The 18574-nt window shown below is 38.5% G+C and overlaps 3 protein-coding genes, 1 long non-coding RNA gene and 1 pseudogene across 4 annotated transcripts; 2 read left to right on the top strand and 3 right to left on the bottom strand.

Annotated features, from left to right (window-relative positions):
* Positions 1-3124: 3124 nt before the first annotated feature.
* Positions 3125-5027, bottom strand: LOC121764092 (annotated as a pseudogene).
* Positions 5028-5212: 185 nt separating this feature from the next.
* On the bottom strand, positions 5213-5963 carry LOC121763981. Its single transcript, XM_042160073.1, has one exon. It carries the CDS (start codon positions 5791-5793, stop codon positions 5323-5325), a length of 471 nt encoding a protein of 156 aa, XP_042016007.1. The 5' UTR covers positions 5794-5963; the 3' UTR covers positions 5213-5322.
* A 2228-nt stretch (positions 5964-8191) lies between these two features.
* Positions 8192-8803, top strand: LOC121764093. The gene has a single exon (XM_042160169.1). It carries the CDS (start codon positions 8192-8194, stop codon positions 8801-8803), a length of 612 nt encoding a protein of 203 aa, XP_042016103.1.
* LOC121765977 lies at positions 8801-10161 on the top strand. Its single transcript, XR_006042877.1, has 2 exons — positions 8801-9818; positions 9903-10161. It is a non-coding gene; the product is annotated as an uncharacterized LOC121765977 (long non-coding RNA).
* A 6262-nt stretch (positions 10162-16423) lies between these two features.
* On the bottom strand, positions 16424-17805 carry LOC121764094 (F-box/LRR-repeat protein At3g26922-like). Its single transcript, XM_042160170.1, has 4 exons — positions 17707-17805; positions 16803-17633; positions 16558-16704; positions 16424-16474 (listed from the first exon to the last, which is right to left on the bottom strand). Exons 1-4 carry the CDS (start codon positions 17803-17805, stop codon positions 16424-16426), a joined length of 1128 nt encoding a protein of 375 aa, XP_042016104.1.
* Between the last annotated feature and the right edge of the window lie 769 nt (positions 17806-18574).

Consider the following 18574-nt stretch of genomic DNA (forward strand, 5'->3'; position numbering starts at 1 on the left):
GCGTTGTTGGGCACGACGACACCACCGAAACCATTAGAGAAGGCGGAACTCAAATCACAGAGACCACCGTCGTTGGCCATCGTGTTATTTCCAAATCCATCGGCCGACAAGTTAGTTACTACTCCCTCCGTTCCTTGTTAATCGAATCATTTTTCTATTTTAGAAAAATTATAAGATAATCGAGTCTCTTACTTGAATTATTATTTTCATTTCCGACCCAATTTATTTGATGCAAAACTAAATCATGTCATTTTTTTGTAGTTTTTTGGGCGATTTGCTATGGATGAATGATGATCAAGAATGGAAGGATTACTCATAATGCAATTCCAAAATCGTTTTATTTTCTTTCTTTTATCGAATTTTATTATGTACACTATTATGGCTCTTTGTAAACTTTGTTCTATTTCTTTTGAAAGGAAAATAACTCCTTGTAAAATCCAGAGTCTCTCAAGACTATTATTGACCATAAAAGTCGATCAAAATAAAACCTAACAAAGTGTCCAACAAAACCTTTGATCCATAGCCCAATAAAATGAGGTTTTTTCAGGCCTTGCAACTGTATAAACAAGATGTTCAAATCTTATTGTCAAATCTAAACAAAACGGAATGCCATCCAGCTTATTATGTTCTTCTGTTAAATTTATTTATTACGGAGTACTCCCCTGTCTTTTTAAAAATAGCAACTATTTCTCTTTTAGGTTGTTTCTTAAAATTAACAACTTTAGAATCTTTCTATTTTAGGACATGGACCTCATAATTCACTAACTCTATTTTCACTACTTTTTCTCTTTTTCTCTTTTATTTTACTCATTTTTCTTTTCATCTTTCTTATTTTACCAATTCTTCGCACTTACTTTATTAATTTTGCATTATAACCCGTGCCATTTCAAATGTTTCTATTTTTTTAATACGGAGGGCGTAGTATATATTGCATTAGTTCATTTATAACATACTCTCTCCGTCCATAAAAATATGTGTACTTTTCATTTTCGCTCGTCCCACAAAAATATGTGCATTCTATTTTTAGAAAGTTATACTCCCTCCGTCCCTTAAATTTTTTCTCACTTTGACTAGACATGGATTTTAAGAAATGTAATGAAAAGTGAGTTGAAAATGTTAGTGGAATGTAGGTCCTATTTTTATATATTAGTTTTATAATAAAATGTGAGTAGGGTGTGTTAGGGCATCAGCAGTGGGGCGACGTAAGGCGCGCCCTATGGCGCGCCACGTCATAAGTTTTATCCTCCTACCTCCCCACCTGCAGTGGCGCGCCCTATGGCGCGCCACATCATAATTTTTTTAATATTTACAAAATCCATACGAATTTAAAAAAACTAATAAATTAAAATACGAATTTCAAAAACTTCATTTCATCACGTGAAGACAATGTCCGAACAATGCTGAGAAAAAGGTACCGCGACATTCTAAACCGGCGGCGGAAAACATACTGGCCCCATCGTGATTGATCGGCAAAATAGTCTTCAACCAGACGTTTCTGAGCTTCCGGGTGGTCGCGTCGGACATACGTCCTATGTCGAATAGGCCTATGGACTTGCTCAGCCGCCGCTGCCGCCGCCTCCTTCTCGCGCTGCATTGCCGCATAGCATGCCGCCATGGCCTCTTCAACGGCTGCATCTAATGCTTCTGACGTCGAACTACCGGACTCAGACGAACTAGAACTATTGGTGTCGTCGCCGAGATTCATTTTGGTTGGATGTTGAGAGAGAATATGTAAAGAGATAGTCGATATGTTTGTATGTACAAATGAATGAGAAACGAGATTTAAATAGAAAATAAAAAACGCGTGCCATCGTCCGCGTAGCCCGCAGTGGGGCGGACGATGGCCTATCGTCCGCGGCCATTGTCCGTGTAGGCCGCAATGGGGCGAACGATGGCGTGGACGATGGACATTGTCCGCGCTATACTCCGCGCCCTTAGTATAGGGCGCGACGATCGTCCGCGGCCTATGTCACGCACCCGCAATGGAGCGGACGATGGAGGGCGTGGACGATGCGCGCCATCGGGCGTGCCATCGTCCGCCCCATTGCGGATGGCCTTAGTGGAATATGGGGTTCATTACCAAAAATGGTAAAAAACTGAAATGGGATAAATTTTATGTGACAGACAAAAATGTAAAAATGGGATAAACTTTTAGGGACAGAGGGAGTATCAAACAGAGTATTAATTTAATAATGTAGGTTCCACTATCCACTAACACTACTTTAACTACCATTCTCCTCATCTCCCTTACTTTAACATACCGTTCTCCTCATCTCTCTTACTTTACCAATTTTGTCTTAACTACCGTGTCATACCTATTGCCCAAAGTTTATTTTTATCATAAGTATCGTCCACTATTTAAAGAGCCATTTTAACGACACTGGTTTTATGAAATTGTTTGACTTGTGCAGAAAAGTAAAGGGAGAAAGTGTGTGCGATGTGTGGCCAATTTAAAGGGAGTATTAGTTTTATATTAGATTGTGAGTGTAAAAAGTTGGTGGGATGTGAGATCCACGTACTAAAAGTGGAATAAATAAAGTAAATGGTTGTATAAATCATGGACAAACCAAAATTGCAAAAGGATTCATTAAATCGTGGACAGAGGGGTACTATTAATTTAATAAGTATGTTAGTCCATGATTGTGAGTGTAAAAAGTGTACATAGGGGTACTATTAATAAGTACTATTAATCTAATATATTAGTTTTATATTAGATTGTGAGTGTAAAAAGTTGGTGGGATGTGAGATCCACGTACTAAAAGTGGAATAAATAAAGTAAATGGTTGTATAAATCATGGACAAACCAAAATTGCAAAAGGATTCATTAAATCGTGGACAGAGGGGTACTATTAATTTATTAAGTATGTTAGTCCATGATTGAGACAGTATATTATAGACTAAAGTCCCAAAATAGTCCTTAAAATATTACGTTTTTTTTATTTTGGTCTAAAACATTATCTTTTAAATTATTCGGTCCCTCACATTTGAAATCGGATCACATTTGGTCCATTTGGACGGTTCCGTCAAATTTTTGACGGTTTTAATTACCGGGTCACAAATCCGTCACCAATCCGTCACTAATTGGGAGAAACTGTTCCGTCAATAATCCGTCACAAAATCCGTCACAAGCTGTTCGAGATAATTGATCAGCTTTTCTTTCAAAAATAATTTCAAAACAAAAACAAAATGTGGTTGAAATCTCTCATCCATGAGTATTGACAGCTTCCCATAGCAAGTTCCTGGCAGCCATGGAGAAATCGCAGGCCTCAACCGCGGCGGTTCTAAGCGTTCACAACATCCACTTGTTCGCCTCGACGAAGGTTAAGCTCCGGTAGGGCAAGTTGTGCTTCTTACAGAGCTTTTTAATGATGGGGGAAACTTTCCTCAAATGGCACCTCGGCAGCCTGGGGAAGAGATGGTGCCCTAGCTGAAACTGCAGCCCGCCGAAGAACCAATCCATCCCAGAAGGGCAGTCGATGTCGATGGTCCCGACGGTTTGTTTCTCGAACCAGTTGTTCCCCTTGGGCGGGCCCACGTAGACGTCGGCGGCGAAGTGGTTGAGCGTGAATTGGATGTGCTGGATGGCGCAGACGCAGAAGCTGGCTAGCACGAAGAGCACGCGTTCGGTCCAATTGGGCAAGCAGGAGACGAGGAGAGGGAACCATGTCCAGAAAATCATGATTCCCAATATGTTTAGGGCTCGGTCGGGGACGCTGCGGTTGGAGAGGAGGAGGAGGAATGTCTGGAGATAGAGATTGACTCTGGCGACGCACATCACAGGGTAGTAGGTTAGGTGCTGGTAGCTGATGAAGAATCGGGCGATTGGATCGAATTCGAGCTTTCTGTTGTAGAATTTGGAGGTGAGGTTGGTGAAGAAGCGTGTGGAGATGGCGAGCATCGGGAGGTGCTGGAGATCGGGGTCGTAATCGAGGTTGTTGCAGGCGATGTGGCGCGCGTTGTGCGTCCACTTCCACCACGCAATGCTGATGCCGGTGAGGCAGTTACCGGTGAGGATCGGCGCCAGTTTGTTGAATCTAGGGCTAATCATGATGTTGTAGCGGCCGGAGTCGTGCCCTAGGTAGGCGACCTGCGTCCAGATCAATCCGAGGAGGCCTCCGGAGAGAATGTGTGTGAGGAAACCGTCGCAGCAGAGGACGCCGTAGAAGCAGGGGACGAGGAGCACCGAGATGAAGCAGAGGTTGTAGATCATGACGTGGCCTTTCTTCTCGAACATTCCAGATCTGGTGAACTGCGTCGCGAGGTTGCGATAGTCGCGAGAAAGCTGATCAATTATCTCGAACAGCTTGTGACAAATTAGTGACGGATCAGTTTCTCCCAATTAGTGACGGATTTGTGGCCCAGTAATTAAAACCGTCAAAAATTTGACGGAACCGTCCAAAATGGACCAAATGTGATCCGATTTCAAATGTGAGGGACCGAATAATTTAAAAGATAATGTTTTTTACCAAAATAAAAAAAAAACAATATGTTAAGGACCATTTTGAGACTTTAGTCTATATTATATAAAACACAATCTCATTGCCGAAAGTTGGGCACATAAGCTATCAAACGATGAAGACCGAATGAAACACAACGGCAAAAGTGAAATAAAAATCGAATCTCTCTTTCGAATTTGAATTTAGAGTGACCACGCCCCACCACCAATTTTACTACTCATGGTCGCAATCTTGGAAAAATTCTTAATTCTCGCACACTCATCACAAGTTCTAAACAAAGCCATGACCCCACCCACCTCAGCTTCGAATCGCCTAAATCAAAGATCCAATTATCCAAAAAAACATACACAAATTTCACCAAGATGCCAACAATGGAGCTCAAATATGGTCATTCCCTGCTAGTCATATATAACAACAACCAACAAAAGAAAAACTCCCTTCTAACACACAAATGAAGTAAAAGAAATACTCCGATTAATATTCAATAAGGTAATTGAGCTTTTGAGTTTAAGAAATACCTATGCCCGTAAAACCCAAGAAAAGTATGCAACTGAGCCTGAGCTTCACCATTCTTATACTATAATCTATTTCATCACACAAACATCAATAGCAGCATGCCAGATGAATTCCGCCCAAAACACAATTCCACACAGATGAAAAATCAATCCTAAATACAACTACAACGACTTCTAGATTCAACTTATTTTTACCCCAATTTATGTTCTGAACAAAACCTAACTTCACTAACATCTAAATCACGCCGAAATTGATTATATGTGGAATTAAAATTGTGTAGTGTATCATAAACTAAGCATTATTCGAAATTGAGAATTGGAGCTAAGAGAAAGAGGATTTAATTTTGGAGCTACTGTACAAGAACAAGCCTACCCCGATTCCCCAAATCCCCACCGTCCTCCGCCCCTTTAGGTACGGTCACCACCAGGTCGCCGTCCTCGTAGGCGGCGTACACGAGCTCCGGCCGCGTGGAAGACGGCAGGCGGAACCGCCACAGATCGAGCTCGAATTCGGTCCCTGAAAGGTCAACGACGCCGTTTCCCCTTATGACGATCTTCGTGACGCCGGGGTAGATCGCGACGGCGTCGGCCCTGACGTCACCGCTGATGTCGTCCGTGGCGGCGGTGAATCGGATCGACGCCGGCGTCTCGTCGACCGAGACGTCGGCGTCGGAGTGGAAGGGGAGCTCTAGGACTTTCGCGAAGATGTGCGGCAGCCGATGAAGCTTCTTCTGCCGGCAGGCGTTGGCCTGAGCGAGGAGCGAAGCGACGTCGTAGCGGAGCGTGATGTTGCGTTTCCTAGGCGACGGGTGAACCTTCATTGGCGGCGAGAATCGTGGTATCAGATCAAAATAAACCGAATTCAATTGGGAAAATTAAATTAAATCTCAGATTAACAGAAAAGGGGGAAATTTTGATGGGAGAAAGGCTCCCAGGAATTAACGGTGGCAGGTAATTGCAGGCAGAGATGAGGCAAAATCGTGCACCCACAAAATGGGCCCTTTAAAAAGGTTAAGGAATAATTAATCAATTTTATATAGATATATTGGGCATGCGAATTGTTGAAGTAAATCCAAGAAAAACAAATATATTCCTTCGTCCCGTAATACCCAATACAAATTCTATTTAGTTATGACACGAGTTTTAAAATATAAAAAAGTGGGTTAACAAAATATGAGTCCTACTTATATATATTAGTGTTATAATAATAATAAAATAAAAGTGAAATATGACTCTTATTGTGGGACAAAACAAAATGACAAACAAGACTTTTATTGTCGGACGGAAGGAGCACTATGTACATAATACATTCAGTGTGATATTGTAATTGCACTATGTAGCGAGAGACGGTGAGGAAGAAAAGGAGGGGCATCCACAACCCAACTCGATGTTGGCTCGGTCTCGTCTCATAGGCCAGCTAGCATTGGGCGGTGACGCCCACTCGCCGGCCCGTTAGTGGGAGTCCAATTCCGATCGTTAAGTTTATTTATTTTTAATTTAGAAAAAATCAAAAAAATATATAAATTAATACTCTCTCCATTCTTGAAATGTATGAACATTTGGTTCGGTACGAATTTAAATTAAATTTGTTGAAGAAATAAAATTAAATGACATAGTGGAACCCATGAATAGTTAAGAGATGAGATGATTCGAAGATGGAGGGTTGCAACTGTTGTCTTAAAAGATGATATAAAAAGTAGTACAAGACCCATGAATTGTATAAAAATGAGATGAATTGGAGATACGATTGGGATGCTCTTATTAGTCACACATGAACTCTCAATCAAGTTATTATTTCTTTTTTTTTCTACATTAAACCACAACTCTTACAAAAAAAACACCGTTCATGTTTTTCACATAAATTTGCAATATTTATTATTTTACTTTAAAATGCAATTACATGACTATATAAAAATAAATTATTTCATAAATAATAAAATAAAATTACAATTCCTAAAAGTTTATATATTGCAAATCTTATAAATCAAATTAAATTTCCAAATAATAAGGGGTCGTTAGAAACGTTGATGTAGCACCTCACCAACACTATCGTCTCTTCAAAGATATACTTTCACAGTCCCACCTCGCTGGTCGTCTTCGTGCCCTTCCCCTTTCATTGATCTCGTAGTCATCAATGCTCTCCCCCTCCAGCTTGAAACGATTGTTGTTCAACCTATAATTGAATAAGGGACGACAATGTATGGGGTGTAAGTCTCTTTAGAATGTGAAAAGTACGGAGTATATGGATTGAAAGTGATATAAAGCGAAGAAATAATAAAGTGAAATTGAGGTTAATTTATAGAATTTTTGGATTAAATAAAAAAAATTCCCCCTCCTCGTCTTCCTCCTCCACAACGGATGTCGTGAGCAGCCGTGCCTCTCTCGGTGCACGTTGTGATGCCCTTCTTGTCACCCACCCTGTGCAATGGAGAGGACTCAAAATATACTAGGCTGATCCGATTGGCATTCCTCGCTTGATATACGGAGGGTAAAATCGTCATAAATATTTTCCTTTACAGTTGAGCGTCAGTTTACGCCACGTCTCACGAGTAATAATCAAAGATACACAGGATCCATTTAGGTTAAATAGGTGAATTTGGGTGGTCACGCCGTTCCTACGGCCACATTTAAATTCAATTGTGAGTAGTTTGAGATCCGAAGGTTTTTTTTTTCTCACATAAAAATATTCACAGCACAAAAGTTTCTCACTGACTGCTCTGCTCTGCTCTGCTCTCTGTACTGAACTTCCAATGGCCCTCTCTCCCTAGAAGAGAGCAATACCAGACTCATTTGGATTATTAGATACACACGGTTAATTTCGGATACGAAATTTGATTCGAAGATTGCGCCTCGAAATTCAGGTTAGTTTCAATTGTGTACCTGTTTTCCCCCTAGATTTCATTTTTTTTGTAAAAATTAGTGATTGTTCTTTTTTGTGATGTTATTCTGTGTGGTGTTCGCAGATCTGAAGAGTGAGGTTACAGTTGTAGTGAATAAGCACATATATAGATATATGTTTCATGCTTTGGATGGTTTGGATAAAATAGAGGTTGATTTACTGAGGTTTTGGTGGTTATGGCGGAAATCTAAATCTGCTGATTCTACAAGTTTCACAGGCTTAGAATTGTAAAACTCGTTGATTTGATAGATCTCTTGTTTTAGTTTGTTAGCTAGGATTAGCGCAGAAGAAGGTGGTTTTAGTGTGAAAATTTGCGAGAAATGGAAACATTAGTTGTTGTTGCTCATCACAGAAATCATCAGTACCATGGCAGAAGCCGTGGCCATGGTTCAATTTCAACAAGGTTTGGGTCAAGTTCACCACCTACGGGTGGTTTTCGAGGAATTAATTGTAGGACATTTCATTCTGGAGAAGGATTGCTCTCACCTCCACCGAGTAAAACAAAATCCCCTGTTACTAAAAAGGCCTTTTGCCCTTCCTTGTCGCCTAAAACTCCTTCCCCATCTGTTTGTGAAAACCCGAAAATGCTGAAAAGAATTGCTAAAAGCGGTTCTATTCCAATACCTATGGATATCAATTATGAGAGCAGGGATGAGGGGTTTCAATTTTCCGAGCTCTGGGCTGGACCTGCTTATTCGAATTCGCCACCCCCAAGTTGTTTGCCAGTGCCTAAGTTCACACTGAAGCCTAAACGAACTATTTCCCTTGACTTGCCGACTGTGACATCAGAAATTGATTTGCCTCCTCTCTCTCATTCTGCACCTGCGTCCCCTAGGGAGCGCAGTCCTTCTCCGAGTGATTTGTTTGGCATTGCTGATTCTGCGACGAAGACCCTGCGCCGCATGCTTAATCTTGATATTGATGATGAATGAAGTGTTGGTGGTGGTGGGTGTAAATAAGGAAAATAGCTTGCTGTGTAGCTCAGTAGTGGTAGATTTGAAGTCTAATAAAAAAAGATCACGTGTGCATTGGATGGCATGATAAAGCGTTGGTGTGTGGTAGTGCTGGAACTGCATTTCATTGATCAGTGATCTCCATATCTCTGGGACTGGTATTTCTTGTTTGGCTGGGGATATTTGGTTTGGTTGCTCGGACATGGATCTCACATATGAAGTTGTGAAATGGAAAACATGGGGTGGGACTTGTATTTCTTGTTTGGCTGGGGATATTTGGTTTGGTTGCTCGGACATGGATCTCACATATGGAAGTTGTGAAATGGAAAACATGGGTTGATGAAGGAATAGTTGAGTACTTATGGTTCGAAGTTCTTAAATTGCTGAATTATTGTCGATCAAATTTTCAGCTAGGGAAAAACTAGATGCTACCCAAATGGGCAATTTCAGCTTTCGATTAATTTCTCCTCGCCTTTCCCCCCCATAGTCAGAATATTTTATAAATAATGTACATATACTGCATAACCTAACTTGTTTAGTGTCAATAGTTTACCTGTTTCTTTTCTCTATGTTTCCTTCCCAATCGTCTGTTTAGACCCCTTGCGCTTTCCTGCTCAGATACTCTTGTATTCCCGTACATTGGCTGTCTGAGTTGGTTCAGCTTCTTTTTTATCCTTCTTCCATTTTCTTCTACTCTGGTTAGAGATGTTACTGACTTCTGATCTAGGTTTTCCCTTCGCCAATTTCTTGGTTTTAAAAAAAGAAAAGCGGGAATGGGAATAGGACAGTCCATCTTTTCTCTCGTAGTACTTCAGTCCAATAGTAGTTGAGTTTGTTCTTGCAAGCTTCGCCTTTCTCTTCGGTATAACTTTTTTTCCCTCTTTTATTGCCTAGGGATGATCCTTTCTGAGCAGGTCTTACCTTTACCCCTTTCCTTGCTGGTCTTTAGTTCCATCGACATTGGAGATTGTTGATTATATGAAGTTGTTCCCAGGTAATTATATTTTGTAATTTTTGTCTATGAATATTTATTTCACTTGTAGATGCTAATGTAATGCTCATTCCTTCGCTTTGCCAGTCAGTGCTTGTAGCTGATGGAACATTAATGCTTGTAGAGGCCATTCCAGTATAGCGTATCACTGATCTTTGTAGGTTGTGTTCTTTGTTTTATGATGTGTGGTAGTCTGTCTTATTGTGAAGTATGAACATCCTAGTGTCATATCTGAGTCTTATGTTTCTTATAGTTGTGATCTCTTGCCTATGTTTTGTTGAGATGTTGTTTGGATTGTGTAGTTTTCTTATTGCCAAGCAAGTTATCCTTCCATTCTTGATTTCAAGTTATCGTTTAGTTTATTTGTGCTGTTTTTCTAGTATATCATGGTTTTATCATTGAATGTAGCTTTTGATGTCGGTCAAATAAATGTTCGCTTATAATGATGGAAATTATTATAGGGATATTTGATGGTTGGTTACATTTTGAGAGCTTGCATGTTATATGATTCTTCAATCTAATTCATCAGTCAAAGTGATTGTCTTAACTGGATATCATTCCAAGCAAGTTAAACATATTTGAAGGTGCATGTGGAGTCAACTTACTAGTTGTATTTTGCTTGATTGAGCATTCTAAAATTTAAAGATTCAAGAAGCGCAAATTCTTTGATTATACTATTATTCTCTTTGTTCTCATAAAAATGAAACTTGAACATAACGAAGTTGTGAATATTCCTTACCAAATCACAATTGACAAGAATCAGTGGTTTGTTGAGAAAGGAAATAGAAGTAGCTAGTTTTTCAAAGTGCCCAAAATCATTTATCATCAAACATGTAACAGGTTGCAAGCAATGATTTCTACCTCATTTTACCTTGTATGTATGCAAAGATAGGGGGGGGATTCACATTGCAAAACATAAAATATCATCACACCCTTAGCCAAAATACTTAGGTCACCTGCAACGCGTCACGTGGGTGGCCCGTGTTTCGTTCCGCAATGACAGAACCGGGGCGGGAGGCGTTGCAGCGTCTCGTCCCCGTCACCAGCCCGTCCTGCCGCGACGAAACGCGGGACGGCTCGCTATGCGCCGAGGCGACGTGGCGCGCTCCTAGGCCATGCGTGACGCTCACTCGTCGTCTTGCGAGTGGGCATCGTCACGCTGATGCAATAATTCTTTTTTTTAAATCAGATTAAATAAAAAAAATAAAAAAATAAAAAATGTTAAATGGTAATATTATCTTTAATAGAGTCGTTTTTCTTTTTTATATATATATTTTTTATTTTTTTACTCTATAAATACTCATATTTCATTCTCATTTCACACACAACTACACATCCATTTTCTCTCCAATTTTCATCTCCATTTTCTCTCCAATTTTCATCTAACATCTCATCACAAAATGTCTGGCGACGGAAACTCCGGCGGTGGCGGCTCCGGCGCGTGGGATCTCAACGCGTTTGGCGACTGGGGGAGCATGTACAACACATTGGGTAGTTCCGGTTCGTCGACGCCGGGCTCGACGCCAGGCACCAGGGTTCGGGCACGCCGGGGGTACCAACCACCCAATTTTAATGTTGATGCATACGCCCGTCCCTCCGCCCCGCGGTATTCGCAGGGATTATCCGGTTCAACCCACTCCGGAAGAAGGCCGAGGCGGGGGAGGCTCCAGGGCGGAGGCGAAGGCGGAGGAGGATCTAGGTCGGCATCCGTACGGCCCCAAAGAAACGCTGGCGGTGTACAACGCCTGGATCAACGTCTCGTACGATCCCATCGTCGGGAATCAACAACCCCAGAAGTGCTTCTGGGAAAAGGTCACCGAGGCCTACCACGAGATTAAGCCGAAAAAGACCCGCCGCCGCACATATAAGATGTTCCGCGCTCACTTTGACCGAGTCGACAGAGAGGTCAAACGATTCTGCGGCATCTACAAGAATGAAGCGGCTCAGTACCAAAGCGGAGCCACGAAAGCCGACATTTTGAGGCCGGCTTTGCGGGTCTACTACGAAGACACCGGCAAATAATTCAAATATGCCGATATTTGGGAGGTCGTCAGGGAAGAGGAAAGGTGGGCCGACGGTGTGCGGTCCAGCTCGGGCTCGACCTCGAAGCGCACGAAGCACACGGCCAGTGGCCAATACTCGTCCGGTGAGGGCGGTTGGGGCATCGGGCCACAAGAGTTTGCCTCGCAGGAGGAGTTGACCCCGGCAAAGGATGCCGGGGGGTCCTCCCGTGGGCGCCGTCGGCCGCAAGGGAGAAATGCGGCGAAGGCGACTAGAGGGAGGAGGGGCCGAGCCGAATCAAGCCAGGCAGGCTCGGGCTCGTGGGGACCCTCGAACTCCCTTATGTCCATGTACTTGACCGCCACAATGGCGGACACTTCCCGCTTTACGCCCACTCAATACTAAACCTGGCTTAACGGAGTCCTGTTTATGGCGGCACAACTTGGTATCCCGCCTCCAAGTGGCCTCAGGGCACCTCCACCGCCTTCGGGGGATGATTCGCCGGCGGAGTAGTTATTTTTATTTTCTATAAAATTGTATTTTAAATTATGTCATTTTTATTTTTTTAGGATTTTAATTATGTCTTTTTTTATTTTTTTGAATGTTAAGTTGTATTTTTATTTTATGTTGTAATGTTATTTTATTTTTAATGAAGTGTGTTTTTTATTAATTGAATTTGGTGGAAAAAAATAAAAAAATGAAATTGAATGAATAGTAATTTAAGGGACGGTTAAGGGACGGAGGGTTGCAGGTTCCGTTCCTTAGTTAAGGGATGGAGTAAAAAAGTACAGTGTGGTCCGTAAATAGTGTTTTAAGGGACAGTTAAGAGACGGTATAGTATAGTGACAGATGACCTTAAAGTTCCCCTAGAAACCACGAAAAACAACTCTGATAAATATATAGTATTTCACAAATGACTGAATATCGATTCTTTTTTCAAAGTAGCTTTAGGGAATAATGATAATATCAATGAATTGATGGAGTATTATTTTGAGAGGAAGAATGTTGGGGAATTCAAGAAAGATGAATTCTTGTTTGTGCTCTAGATCTATTCCTTAGCATTTCACTCAAATCAAATGCTCCATCTGCCTGAAAAAGTATCAGCTCACTTGAACAGCTTGCAGGGGAAAAAAGACTACAACTTTTCCAAACCTCAAAAGAAATGAAAAAGAACGAAATACCAATGGCTTGAAAAGCTATAACGTATGAGAAATTAAATAGAGATGGGTAGGGAAAATTGTCATTTAAAATTGATGCTAATTAAAATTTTGGCTAATTTGTTGATAAATTTAGCATTATTCTATAGTATAATGGTCGATATTAGATAATTATTACATACTTGGTGAAAGCATAATGACGAAAAGTGAAAATCATAATAAATTTAATCAAAATTTGAATTATCTAAGACAATTTATTACTAATTAAAATTTTATTTTGAAATTTTATTTATATTATAATTTTTAAAAAAAAGCAATTAAAAAAACTACATAATTTTTTTAAAAAAGCAAGTAAAACTACTACATAACTTTTATTAAAAGCAAATAAAAAAAAAAGAAAGATATCAGTCAGCCTCCACACGATGCTCCTCCTCCACAATCTCCTCCGGTGTAACCTCCTCCTCCAGTATCGTCACCCTCAGTCTCAGGTGCAGGTGCGTCAGTCTCAGGTGCAGGTTCCTATTAAAAGATAAGTTTAAGTTAAATTTTTAAAAATTAGATATATTAAATAAATTTAAATATTACTTTTATTTAATGAACTAAATAATTAAATACCTCTTCTTGCTCTCCTCCGTCATCTGGTAGCTCAACCTCAACCTCGACCCTGACTTCAGGGAACTCAAGCGGTTGTTCGTCCTCAGGAAACTCCTCTTTCTGAAAGAAAAGTTTTCATTAAGAGCTTTAAAATTTAAAAATTTAGAACAAGACTTATTAATAATAAACAAAAACCTTTTTTTTTCTTTTTTCTTGCCAAAGCAACCTCCAACTTGATATTTCTTACTGCTAGACATAGTTAATGCTTTTTATTTTTATTTTTATCAATGTTTATGTGTATATATACACATAAATTTTACCAATTAGAACATTTATAAATTTTATAGTATGTTTTTCTACTTTTTAAGAAATCTTATTATATTTTGTTTAAAATGTTCATTTATTATGTAGAAGTCTTATTATATTCTTTCTATGATTTTCATTTATAATCCAGAAATTGTATCGCCACTTTTGCGAATACATTATTTGATATTTTCTCATTTAAATAAGAAAATGATAATCTATTAAGTTCATTAATTTTATCAGCCAAACCTATTTAATTAGTTTTACCATTTAAATTTGATTAACTAATTACTTATAAAAAATAGCTTTAAAAAATGAATGCAACATCAGTTTCACTATTGTTACCTCTTGTGCAATGCACGGGCAAAATATTCATTTTGACACTAATTTCATATTGTTAATTAACTAGTTAAATTTAATTAATATCATTGTATGAATTCTTAGTAATAAAAAATTTATATGATAATAGTTTTTAGAGAAAAATAAATATAGAATTAACTAAATTTAAAATTAAAATAATAAGAAACAAATATTTTGTTTAACACTTATAATATTCTAAACATCTAAGAGCATTAGCAATAGGTGGCCATTGAAGGTGGCTTTTGACGTCGTCAAATAAATTTTCGCTTATAATGATGGAAAATATTATAGTGATATTTGTTGGTTGCATTTTGAGACCTTGCATGTGATATGATTCTTTCAATCTAATCCATCATTCAAAGTGATAAATAAACCATACTATCAAATAATAAAAAAATAGGTTAAATAAACTAATTTAGAATTAGCATAGCCATTAAACTATGTCTATATGCCTCTATAAATAAGTTATGAGATTAAACATAACACATATTTAATTATGAAATATAATTTTACAAATTAAATATATCCTTTTAGTACAAGAAGAGTAACATATTTTATAACTTCATTCATATTTTTTTACCCATGCAGTTTCCTGACAACGCCAAAGAGGCACACGATAGGGGGGAGGACTTTTCCGTGATGTTTCAGGACGACAGTGGAGACAAGGGTTTCTCGCAAACATCGGAGTATGTTCTATTCTTCTCGCTGAAATTTGGTGCATTTTTCATGGTTTAGAAATTGCAAAAGCGCTGAGCATAAGAATGTTGGAGATAGAGAGCGACAATCTTGTAGCTGTCTCTATGGTTATAGGGAAATTTGAGGTGAATGTCAGTTGTCGTGCGATAGTGGGAAGGATTGGTAGCTTATTGCTAAAGTTTGATTCAGCATCAGTGAGACATGTGCATCGAGAAGGAAATTTTGCTGCAGATTTCTTGTCACACCATGCATACAACTTCGAGAGAGGAGTGCATGTTCTTAAACAGCTGCCTATAGGCCTTGCTATTTGGTCATTACATGATAGGTTAGGAATTTCATAAGATCGGTAGTATGTAGTCTGGTTCGGGCGGTGCCCGCTTTCATTACCAAAAATATACTTTCGGATATTTTATGAATCATTGTACATATTACTCCATTCGTCCCTTATAATTTGTCACCATTTGACCCGACACGAGTTTTAAGAAATGTAATAGAAAGTGAGTTTAAAAAGTTGGTGGCATATGGGTCCTACTTTAAAATATTATTTTTATAATAAAATGTGAGTGTGAATGAGTTAGTAGAATGTAGTGTGAATGTAGGGACGGGCCTAAAAGGAAATAGGTGACAAATTTTCAGGGACGTTGGGAGTACTATTTATAAATATTTCATTTACCAAAAATACTCATACCCAATGGGGAGATGATAAATAGTACCAACGGAAGACCATATGACAAATTTGCGTCTAAAATACCTAATAGCGACTCAAATGACAAACTAAAAAAATTATGCACATATCACTTTCATATATCTATAAATCATTATCAATTGCATGCACTAATATAGTTAAAGGGAAAATTGCCATTTAAATTTTGATGCTAATTAAATTTTAGGTTAACTTGTTGATAAATTTAGCACTATTCTATAGTATAATGGTCGATATTAGATGATTATTATGTACACGGCGAAGAAGATATAATGACGAAAGTAGAAAAATCATAACAAATTTAATCAAAAATTGAATTATATAGGATAATTTTAATTGTGATTCATGTGCGTGTGTATTACTTGTCAATACAATAATTACGTAATTATTGCCAAACTAGAAGGTAACTTGGAATGATAAAAATATGCATACTAAGAAGTGAGAAGGAAGAAAATATAATATAACATGAATAAATTTGAGTGCTAAAAGATGAAATGAAATGGAGAATTAATGGATCAACATCACCTTCTACCACTTAAGCAAACAAGCTTCAGTCTCTTCAATGTCGAGCACGGGCAATATACTCCGTATTTTAGTCCGTGCGAATTCTAACTTAACAAAATCAAAAAACTTGAATTGAACTTGATGAGATAATTCGACTTGAAGTTTCCGCATATGAAGTTGTACCTGAGCCTTACTGTGAGTACATGTATTTATTTTCTGAAATGCTTTGAAATTATCTGAAATATAGGTCACTGATTGGATGATATCGCTCGCACAAGACCCTTGAAACTTTAAGGTTTTAAGCTGTTGGTGTGGACATATTTCAACTTCCGTTCTTCCATCTAGAGAAGTGCGAAGAAACTGCATATATGGATCCGTAAATATATGTAAGAAGTTTGCGCAATAAATTAGCAAATGTACCAACCTTGAAAGTGGCACTCTGGAGGCGAGGACATGCTGCTATTACATAGGGTGCAGGCAAGAGATAATCGTGCTCGAACAATCCGCTCTCATCGATAACAATCAACTCCTTGAGATTAGGCATTTGGGGAAACCCTTTCCCTAAAATGTTCTACGCAACAAATGAAGCATCATCATCAAGATTATTAAAATATATGTATGCATGTATATAAGAAGTAAAAAACATTTAATTTGTGAGTGATGTCTAACCTTAGGATACAAGAGGTACAAGATGAGTGTGTTGAGATTAGAAGTAAAGCAATGCACTGCAGAAGCAAATTTATGCACAGTATATTTTTGACCTTCAATATTAAAACTCGCAACAACAAGTCTTGGAACGTTCTCGATTAATAGCTTTCCAATTCTTTCATCGACGTCAACTTGAGAAAGATTTGGAGCAGAAATGTTGACGACTGATCCATTATTATAGACACATTCCCATATCCGAAGAAGCTTCAGTGCAAGGGTTGCACCGCATACATGAAGATCCGACGTCACAGACGAGGATTTGATGTTCAATTCACTCAACAAAGGACAGTTTATGAGGAACAAGGAGATGTCTTCACCGCCCACTTTGATGTTTTCGAGAGACAAAGTCTTGAGGTATTTCGTTGGCCTTGTCTGCACCAGCGAAGCTCCTAAGACAACTCTATACTCTGGATCTGAACATATGAAGTTCAAATTCAATATCTCAACGTTTCTCGACCACACAAATTTGAGCCACTTGGTGACTAAGCGTTGTACTGACTTGTCTACGTACACACAGATTTCGAACTTTTTGAGGGAAAGAGCTTGATGCAATTTAAGAACAGAATTTACTCTTTCGAGGGGTTTTTCTGGTGTCATGTCTCTGATAGCACTAACAGACATAGTTACTACGTTTCGATAGTAAGCAAAGGCGAGATTAGGAATGTGCTTCCACAAATCCGACCATCGGTGTGAAAGAACACTGGTGAACCCAGCTTCTCTCAAGGGCAGGAGAGACAATATGATAATAATCATGTCATCAGGCAACTCGCTAATCCAGTCCTTACCATCCTCCTATACATCAACGTAATCAAACACTTAACTTACAACAACTGTCATGCATATTTATTTGTAATAAAAAGCTAACCTCTTCATTATTCTTTTCTTTGGAGTTTGAGTCGTTTACAACGATCCATTTCTTCTTGTACTCATCCCAAGTCCGAGTTTCCCCCGGCAACCAAACCATTCTCTATTTCACCAACCAAAATTCAATATAAACATCTCAAAAAATTATAGTCGCAATTCAAAAATATACAACCAAGGAATGTCTTTTTCTAGTACTCTTTCTCAATTATGAACGCCTCTTGTTTGTGGGTATTTATATTTTCCCATATAACCTAAATGGGCCAATTTTTTCCACAATCTTCTATTGAGATTTAAAATCTTCAAACGAAAAATACAAAAGGAAAGGTAGTTAAATACTAAATTTATTTGGTAAATCGAATGGAAACAATATCAATATTCAGAAGATATGATATGCTAAATAATTGACGATTCCACCATACAAATCCTACTGAAAATAGGTGTTAATTTCTTGATATATTTAAAGAATGCACCCCTTCTTAATTTCATCATACTTAAAAATACAATTCCTACTTTTACCTTTTATTTTGTTAGATCCTTATACAATTTTGTCATATTAATAAATCCTTATAGGTCTTCCTTTTAATTCTTTAAATCCAAAAAAAAAAATGTGCATATATTCTTGTGGAACGGAGGAGTAGTACCTTATTTACTTTATTATTTCCCTCCTAGTCCTACTACCTCATTTCCTTAACGTACACCGTATGCAATAAGATTGGAGATCCACGTAGGAGTTCAAATAAATTAGAAATAAGTATAAGACAAAAATTGAAAATTAAAACATAGATATATCGTTGAGGTTTAAAATATTAAAAAAAAACGTGTAATAGGGGATGCAAATAGCGCTATTTAAGGGAGATAAAGCAACAAGC

This window comes from Salvia splendens, chromosome 14, assembly GCF_004379255.2.
Source record: "Salvia splendens isolate huo1 chromosome 14, SspV2, whole genome shotgun sequence".
In the NCBI taxonomy this organism is placed as follows: Eukaryota; Viridiplantae; Streptophyta; class Magnoliopsida; order Lamiales; family Lamiaceae; genus Salvia; species Salvia splendens.